Below are 10,047 nucleotides of genomic sequence, written 5' to 3' on the forward strand. Positions count from 1 at the left end.
TTTTCCCCTGTGCCTATTTGCTCAAGGTTCTTCCCTACTTTCTCTTCCATTAGTTTCAATGTATCTGACTAATTTTAGGCTAAATATAATTTATTCTGATCTTAATCACTAGCAAACAAAAATCTAAAAGACAATAATATCTTTACTCTGATCTTAAATAGGCTTTCTTATGCAGCAATCTTATTTGAATCAAGATATACGCTAACTCTCTTTCTACTATTTCTACTACTATATTCACTAACTAATTTGGCATTTATAAAACCATATTGTACTTTGTTTACATACCTGAGTAACAATATATAAATATAACTGGGCCAAAACCCTGGATCCACAAATTAACTTTTCCAGTTGCTTATCCCTGTTGAGTATGCTATCTTCTTTTTTTTTCCAAGCCAGGGTTTCTCTGTGTAGCCTTGGCTGTCCTGGAGCTCACTCTATAGACCAGGCTGGCCTCAGAAACTCAGAAACTCAGAAACCCGCCTGCTTCTGCCTCCCAAGTGCTGGGATTAAAGGCATGCACCACCACCGCCCAGCTAAGTATGCTGTCTTCTTATCAATAAAGTAAGCCTACCTTACAGAGTTACCATGATGGTATTATGGGATTATAAATGTAGACTGCTTGGCACAGTTCCTGGCTACCTCAGGTACTTCTTGACTGAATAAAGTTAACATTTATTTTATAAAGACTGCATCCAAGGTTTAAAGTACAATAAAGACAATTTTCTGTATCTAGAATGTTACATTATTCTCTATAGAAATTTAAACAACATAACAGAATATTACTTCACCCTTAATATCTAGATTTTCTATATCTAATTAAATTAGTTAAATTATCTTTCAATTTAACTAACTTATAGCTCTCTCAATATTTACTATTTTAACCAGTTTTACTATATATTCAGGTTGATTTCAAACTCACGATCCTTTTACCCTGGTCATTGAGTGACATTACAGTAATGTACTATTACACTTGGCCTGATAATAGTTTTAAATTAAAAATAGAAAGAGGAAAAAGAAGAAGAAAAGAACCAATGTAGAAATAGCAAATGCTGAGGGATCTACAGAGTAAATTTTAAAGAATCAACTTCCAAGGCTACACTCATCACTTGACTAGTACCAACTTTGAAGAAAGGCTTTAATTTTAAACCAAGAATGTACACTGAAAAACTGACAGAAGGGTAATGAATTAAAATTAAAAGTGAATATGAATATGAAAACTGATATTTTCAAAAAGAAACTTATAGTATTTATAAAATTCCAAGTCATCTATTTCAGGACAATTCTTTTATATTTTCAAGCACAGAAATACTTACAGTTTGATAATATGAGGATGACGAAAGAGTTTAAGATTTTGAATTTCTCGTTTTATTTTTCCAACAACATCTAAACTGCGAATCTTCTGTCTATTTAAGATCTTAACTGCCACTTTATGTCCTGTCAATTGATGTTCTCCAACTAAAGAAAAGAGAAGAGAGATATTGGCTGTCAGAAGAACAGAATCACTGCTTGTGCGCTTCCCCACTGTGCTCCGCTTATTTCCTCACAATGGACTTCAGCACCATGGGATGCACAGGCCTGAAGTTCTCCTCTTTTACACCAGCCTATTGCTCTTCACCACAGAAGCTGTGCCTCCATCACCTCAGCATCCTCGGCAAAGCATAGCCATGTTACTTCCAACTTTGTGCAAAGGAATACTCAATTCTGTATTCCTTCATTAAAATACCATGGAACATCTTTTAGACAGAATAGAATTCATTATATTTCCTTATTTTCATCTTCTATTTAACATCACTGTATTTGTTACAAATGAGTAAATAATTTTTGAATAAACATAAAATAGTTGACTTCTGTTAAAAATTCAAGCTAACACAATCTTTGCTACTTCCCATACCACTTTCTGCTCCCATTGTTCAGGTCCCATGCTCATCTCCCTGGATTGGTCCAATGTTAATGGTTTGCTAAGGAGGCAGTACTCTCTAAGGTCAGCACCACTCCCTCCCATTAACTGCTGGGTGCTCTCCTTTCTGCTCTCTCCTGGCTCTTTAAAGATTAATGATGTCCGAAGGCTTCTCACCTAGATCCATGGTAGAGACCTGAATCATCTCACTCATCACCCAAGGCTTATAATTTACTAATGATCCTGTTCCCTCTTCATGTTCCCATCGAGTATTTCAAGTTGGGTGTCCTATAAGCACCTCAAGTTTAACAAATTCCAAATCAGATGCAGCATTCCCGTCCTCTTCCTCTGCCCGACTCAGTGCTTTACTAATAGTACACTGCTTGTATGCTGCAAATAAAGATTCCAGCTATTGATAGCTCCTGAGTATTCCTTTAAGAAATATTAAAGAAATATCATTTAAACACTATAATAAAAGTAATCATAATAGAAGTGACAGTGCTATTTATTACTGTGCACTAAGCAGTATTCTAAGTGTAGCTGGCTTGCTCACCCATCCTTATAACAACTCTATGACGTATTCCTATTCTCTAGAGATATATACAGAACTTATCACGACAACAGGGAAGATTCAGTTCTTCCTTCCCCACTAACTAAGGTTCGGAAACACAGGTAACTTTTTCATATCAAAGACCATGGACTCTGTGATGGTTAGTCCTGTCAAGTTGATTGAATAAATGCTTGAGAGGTTAGTAAAGTACAGTTCTGGATATGTCTGTGAAGGCATTTCCAAGATAATTAAAACCAGGAGACACTGACCTAATCAATGGGCAAACACCTTGATACTCATAGTACCACAGTCCAGCTGACAGGTGGAGGTACGAGGCGGGCCTCTGAAAGGAGGTAGTCATGAGGAAGAGTCTTTAAGGCTGCAAGTAGTTCTTGTCTCTTTTTTCCTTTCTGGCTGAGAAAATATTAACTGCTTTGCTCCCACCTGTCCTTCCAGTCATAACGGGCTGGCACCTCTGAAGCTGGGAGCCAAAATAAATAATTCCTCCCTACATGTTGTTCCCAGGTATTCTGGTCACGTGACATAAACTTATCTAACATGATATCAGCCAAGCAGCTGGGTCATTTGTTTTAATATGACCGGAATAATCTAAAAACAAAAATGCAAGTAAACTGACTCAGAAAAGAATATAATGATAAAGTATTGCTTTGCCTTTTCCACATGACATACTGGAATGGCATTTTCCCTAGAAATGGTTACATAAACAGATAAACGGATAAATGGAGTAAATGCCTGAAGTTAAAACAGTCAAATGTATTGACAATTCCTCCTTTTTGTTAATTATAGCCTAATGATTCCTTGAGTAGCTTGGTACTTAACTACAATTAATTACATACAATAATTTGTCACACTTTCCCCTGAAAGCCAAATGAAAGTTCTAAAACTCTTTCAATAGCCAGGCAGTGGTAGCACTTGCCTTTAATCCCAGAACTCCAGGAGGCAAATACAAGTGGTTTTCTGAATTGGAGCCCAGCCTTGTCTACTGGGTGAGTTCCAAGACAGCCAGGGCTACACAGAGAAACTTTGTCTCAAAAAAGAAAAACAAATCTTTTCATAAATGTACATACAAAACCAAAAAAGAAAAAAAAACTTCTATGTATGTGGCATATACAAACTTCCCTTTATGGAAATCAAATGTTTCCATTCATCAAAGTTTTACTTCCATTCACTTAAAAAATTTTAATAAATCTAAAACATTTGCTAGGCATCTTTTATGTGCAATAACTTGTTGATCATGTGCACATGAAGAAAGATTTATACTGGGTTTCAAAGTATCAGAAGAGAAACAAGTGCAGTAACCAAATAATTCAAGTGAACATTCTAAATACTTTAATATGCCTTGTCTGTAAGGGTTGCTGACCACAGGATGGACAAACCATGTACAAAAGCAAAGATTCAGATCAATATACACTTGTCAGGTACAACAGGCGCACCCATGCACGGAACACATTCACCATGAGTACCCGCTGTGATGACGCTGTGCTAATCACACTGACGTTCCACTGGGGTAGCTGCAGTTTACAGGCAGCTCCGTTGTACTGCCACTTGCCCAGCAGTTCCTACAGGACTTTTATTTCCGGGTATAAATCCCAAATTATACCTACACACATGACTACCGAACAGAAGGGCTGCAACCTACACCCCTGTGTAGAGGTGTAGCCTTGTAAATGTCTCTACCTCAAAGTCTGGATTTAAAAGCAACTGTTCTTAACCCAAACATTAGAGTTACGTAACCAGGCATGACAATAGTTTGCATCATCTGCAGAGTTTTACAAGAGAGTTAAATATTACCATCTTGTTTAATCTCTTCTATTTTTTTGTTTGTTTGTTTTTATTGTTTGGGAATTTAATACATCGTACAATACTGTACAAGTTACAGGCAGTTGTGATACACCTGATGTGGATGCTGGAAACTGAACTGAAGTTCTCTACAAGAACAGTCTGCATTGTTAACCACTGAGCCATCTCTCCAGCAACATAGACAATGTGTTTGAAGCAAACCCACTGTGACCCACACACCATTTCTCCATCTTAAATTCTTGTGTTAGCTTTTTTTTTAAAAATTCATTTGCCCATTTAGTGTTGTCAGTGTGTGTGTGGGTGCAGAGTCATGGGCCAGCTACCAGGCTCTACACTCCTAAAGAAAACTGACTGACCCTCTCCTAGTAGCCAATAGTTCTTTAGCTACAGCTGGGACTTTGTAGATTCCTCTCCCATTCATCCTAGAATTTGTGCTGGATTGATGTTGTGTGGATCTAATGCATACAGAAACAGCAACTGTGTGATTTTTTATGTTCTACAGCCCTGCTAGGTCTGGAAACCACTGTTTTGCAGTAGTCCTCCACAACCTCTAGTTTCTGTGCCCTTTTCCAGGATAATCTTTAAGCCTTGGGGTGTCCAGTTAGATCACTCCAGCTTCCTATTGTCTGTACTGTGAATGGTTTTGAGTGTCTGTATTAGTTGCCATTAGCTGCAAGTGGAAGCTTTTATGAGAGTTAAGAGCTGCAATAATCTATGAGTCTATGGTAAGGATTTAGAGAGCAGCTTGATGCTGTGTCCATCAGCAAAATAATAGTATCAGTGTCTCCCTAGAGTATGACCTACCCAGCAATGTGGTTTTGGCTCAGTTAGCAGAACCAAGCGTGAGTTCTATCTTGAGGATCAGGCCTTAAATCCAATTAGAAGTTGCTAGTTCCTCTCATAGCACGGACACTGCTATGCACCAGTGGGCATGTCTTGCCAGGCTTGTTATTATTGTAGTTCCCAGGGTTCACAGTTGGGAAAGAATGTTGATGGCTTTTTTTTTCCTCCAAGTAGTCCACATAGCAATGTATAACCTTCTGGCAATATATTTGCTACCCAGTTCAGATGAAGCTTCCAGGTCAGTACCAGCTTGATTCCTCTATCTTATGACTCAAGTATGTGGTGACTGATGTGAGCAATCAGGTCTTACCCTTCAATTCCTGATGGGCAGCCAAGAGCAATCACAGCAGCCTGCAGTGTTGGGGGATATCTACAGGACCCCTTCCTCTGACCAACAAATTGAAGAGGGGTAAGACCTTTTATCAAGTTGAAAAGGAATAGGCCCTTTGAAGAAGGGCAGCCCTTTTATTTTCTGCATATTTCTGCCACAGATGAATTTAAATACTTCTTACTCAGAATACTTTAAAATATCCTTTAGGGGCTATCAGGATGGCTCAGTGAGTAAAGTGCCTAGTGACCTAAGTTTGATCTCTGGAGCCCATACAAAGGTAGGAGATAAACTGACTATACAAGGCTGCTCTCTGACCTCCACCTACATGCTGTGGCATGTACACACAAAATATACACACATATGTACATATACATGTAATAGTCAACTTCAAATTTCAATTTTGCTAGATTATCCAATAATGGTCCCTTCTGGTTTTCTTAAATTCTAGCCAAAATATACAAAATACTTTCTAAAACCTTGGGGAGGAAAACCACACTCACCGAACTACAATTTAAGTATGCCTTTTATGATTTCTCTATCTTTCCATTTCTTTTGGGTGGGGATGGGGTTGACAGAAGGTCTTACTCTGTAGCTCTGGCTAGCCTGGAACTCATTATTTATATAGACCAGGCTGGCCTCAAACTTGTAGCCTGGAACTTGCTATATATAGAGACCAGGTTGACCTCAAACTTGCAGGAATCCACCTGCCTCTACCTCCCCCAGCCCTCAGTTTTCTTCTGAGGGCCTGTCCTCAAGGTCCTCTGACTTAGCTACTACAAGTCTGAGAAGCATGCACCCTCACATCTGACTTACAGCTCTCTGTTTCAAGGTGAAGAGTATCATACAGAGGAAGAAATGGAAACTACTTTACAATGCTCTAGAAAACAGAATGAGGAAACTCTTAATAGAAAGTCAAGTGCCCAGAGACAAATGCTCTACACTACAGGAGTGTAGTATCTCCTATACTATACTGGCCTATACTTAAAAATGTTTTCCTAAGCCAGGCAGTGGTGGTGCGCACCTTTGATCCCAGAACTTGGGAGGCAGAGGCAGGTGGATTTCTGAGTTCGAGGCCAGCCTGATCTACAGAGTGAGTTCCAGGACAGCCAAGGCTATACAGAGAAACCCTGTCTCAAAAAAAAACAAAAGTTTTCCTAAATAACTATGCTGTTGGATCTACTTTTTTTATAGGTTATATATTATTTAACATTTACTTGATCCTTGGTCATTGCTCCACATTAGATAGGAGGGATTCAAGTCAGGTGACTTACAGTCTTTGTCTAATATCACAGACACCACTGCTGGAAATGGGCCCAGAATGGCTACAAACTCATTCAACCACTGATAGTATAGAGCAGGGGCAGGGACAGACACACAGGCTGCAGGCTTTATGAATCAGCACTCTCAGCTACATCACCCGGGACTCAAAGGGAAGCTCTGCCATTTGTTAGGATTACCTATAGGATAGTTTCATACTAAGCAAGAGTTTCCACTAAATCAAGCCTAATTCTCCTTTCAACTCTAAGATCTCTTTACTTACGTCCCCAGGGATCACTCTATACTGAAGGTTGCAAACCTTCTAAGCCTCTCCCCACCTCCTGACAACTTTGTCTAGTTTTTGGATGCTTTCCAAATTGAAGTACCATAAATATTAAGACAATTTGAAATTTGGAGAAAAGATGGAATCAAAGTCTGACAGCTCAAGACATCATTTCCTGGTCACAGTTAAGAGTTCATCTTCCCTAACACAAGACTCTAAAATCTTCAGTCCAGACCCCAAAGACCTGAGAGAGCTCAGCGTATAGAGGAGAGGTGCTTGCTGTCAAGCTTGACAATCTGTGATCGATCCCCTGAACGCACACTGTAGGAAAGAACTAATCCTGCAAGTTGTCCATTGACCTCTACAACATGTGAGTGTACACACACACACACACACACACACACGCTTTAAAGAACAATAATAAGAAAGGGATCAAAGGAGAGAAGTTGGGACAAGCATACATAAGTAAAGGATAGGCGCAGACAGGCTCTGTGCTCCACAAACAGCACATTCATCTATCCGCCACCAGCTTCATCATCTCTGGGACTGGAGTCAGTTCTCTTTCTATTACTAACGACTGTTAGCTAACGTGCCATACATTAAGAAGGAACTTGGGAATAAAAAAAAAAAGGTATTTTCCTGTGTACTCCACCTGCAGGTAAGATAAGCTTACTAAAATGTCAAAAGGGGAAAAGAAGACTCAATAATTTCCACGACAGTATTAAGCAGAAGTTCTGAGTTCAGTCAAATCACTGCATTCAGTCAGATCCTCACACCGAATAGAGGATCCAGAGACTCTGAACAACTGGAATGTACTCTATAGTTAGAGTATGTAATCACTGGAGACTGGAATCAAAAACTAATTAGAATGCCTTGTATAGACTTGGAATAGTTGTAGGTAAAAATTTTTGTATAATATATACATTTGTGTGCATATATATACATATACATATACACATACACACAAAGATATCTCCCTAACTTTTCTGTATTATTTTTCACCATTCCTTCCTCCAAATGCTACATTTCAATAATTCAGAACCACTTAGATTCCCTGTAGGACTGTCTCTCTTTCATACCTAGTTCTTGATGTGCATCCAGTGCATTTCAGTAGAGTCTCATTCAACAGAATGAACCCATGCTGCTAAATACATCACCCATTTGCATCCCCTAACTTCAATATTTCACCTGCCTCAGTCTCATTTGCCCTTCAAACTTCAATTCAGTTTCTCTTAGCGTGTACTCACTAACCATGTATCCCACTCATTCCAGCAACTCTAATGTCTAGACACGATCCTCCAATGGACCTCCAGCTCCAGTCTGTACTGCGTTTACCACTAAGTACCTCGGAGCCAGGTCTGGGCCTCATTTATCTTTGTTGCTCAGCACTTAGCATAGTGCCTGATATTCAACTGATGAGCCGTAACTTTTCTATGTGGATCAAGTTCACCACTAATACTAATATTTGGTATGATTTAAGCTTACACTTTACTTGTATTGCTCCTCTAGAATTTGAGTAGTATATGCAAGTTGGACATGCTAATTATTCTACATATTTGAGGCAAACTACTAACCATCTAGCAAAAGAAAAATTTCATGTATTCTAAGCCGCTCTCCTATGTGGAAACCTATGTGGAACTATATCCTAAGAGCTCTTCAATATAGAAAAGTGCTGATAAAAGAAAGAATAATCATCAGAACCAAGACTATCTAAAGTCTGGTCATTATAGAAGAAACTACATATCTCAAAGGACAATAAATTTTGATGAGCTGACATGGTTAATAAGCATATGAGGAGATGCTTAGTATCATTCGTCATCAGAAAAATGTAATTGAAACCATAACCCAAATGTCCTGATTAGTTGTGTACTGCTGTGATAAGACACCTTGACCAAGGTGACTTATAAAAGAAAGACTTTAATTTGGGGCTAAGGGGTCCAGAGGGTTAGAGTCTATGCCCACCAAGGCAGGAAGCATGGCAGCAGGCATGCTGCCAGAGCAGTAGCGGAGAGCTCATACCTCCATCCACAAGCACAAGGTAGAAAGACACTGCCAATGGTGTGGTCTTTTTTGAAACCTAAGCCTACCCCAGAAGTTGGTGACAGGAAGTGGGCTATTGCTATGGCAGACTTGACCACATTGTCTTTTGAAAGAATGTGACTTTGGACTAGAAAAGTGCTTGAGTGTTCTAAGTGGGGTTTGAAGGGCCTCTGGTGGTTTGAATAAGAATGGCCTCCACTGAGTCCTGTGTCTGAATACTTGGCTCATAGAGAGTAGCAGTAGTAGGAGGTATGGGCATGTTGGAGTAGGTGTGGCCTTGTTGGAGGATGTGTGTCACTGTGGAGGCAGGCTTTGAAGTCTCATATGGACAAGCTAGGTCTAGTGTAACAGTCACTTCTACCTGCAGATCAAGATGTAGAATCTTAGCTCCTTCTCCAGCACCATGTCTGTCTGCATGCTGCCATGCTTCCTGCCATGATGATGGACTAACCCTCTGAGTTATAAGCCAGCCCTAATTAATCTTTTCCTTTTTAAGAGTTCCTATGGTCACAGTGTCTTTTCCCAGCAATAAAACTCTAACTAAGATAAAGCCACCTTAGTAGGAGGTAGAAGACAGTTCTGAGAGCAATGTAGACTATGGAGGCCCAGCTCAAAAAGTTTAAAAGGTGAACAATATTAGCAACTGATCTAGAGACTATTGTTGTGATATTTTGACAAAGAGTGTGACTACTTTTGGCCCAGTCCTAGGAATCTGCATGAGGCTAAATCTTTTAGAAGGTAGAGAATGAGAGAGTTAATGTGAATAAAAGAATGAATTCCAAGCACTGGTGAGAATATAAAGCACCTGAGCCATTGGCTACAGGTAAGAATACAGTTAGTGCACACATGTGGAGAAATCCCTACTGGTGAACAGTCCATAATAACTGCTAAAACGGAATGTGTGTGTATTCTAAAACTCAGTAATGTGAAGCCTTAGTGTTAACCAGCAAACTCACAAGTCTTAGGTATCTTTAGAGCTGCATAAGGACTTTTCAACGCTGCTCAACCACAGTCTTTTTTTTTTT

The 10,047-nt window shown here is 39.4% G+C and overlaps 1 protein-coding gene across 1 annotated transcript in view; it reads right to left on the reverse strand.

Moving 5' to 3' along the window:
• Positions 1–10,047, reverse strand: part of Prkaa2 (protein kinase AMP-activated catalytic subunit alpha 2) — a 76,001-nt gene that overhangs the window by 37,714 nt on the left and 28,240 nt on the right. Inside the window, exon 2 of the mRNA XM_031378036.1 lies at positions 1,314–1,455. Coding sequence (XP_031233896.1) covers positions 1,314–1,455 — 142 coding nt within the window. The remainder of the gene's footprint in view (positions 1–1,313; positions 1,456–10,047) is intronic.

Source organism: Mastomys coucha, unplaced genomic scaffold (assembly GCF_008632895.1).
Source record: "Mastomys coucha isolate ucsf_1 unplaced genomic scaffold, UCSF_Mcou_1 pScaffold18, whole genome shotgun sequence".
Taxonomy (NCBI): domain Eukaryota; kingdom Metazoa; phylum Chordata; class Mammalia; order Rodentia; family Muridae; genus Mastomys; species Mastomys coucha.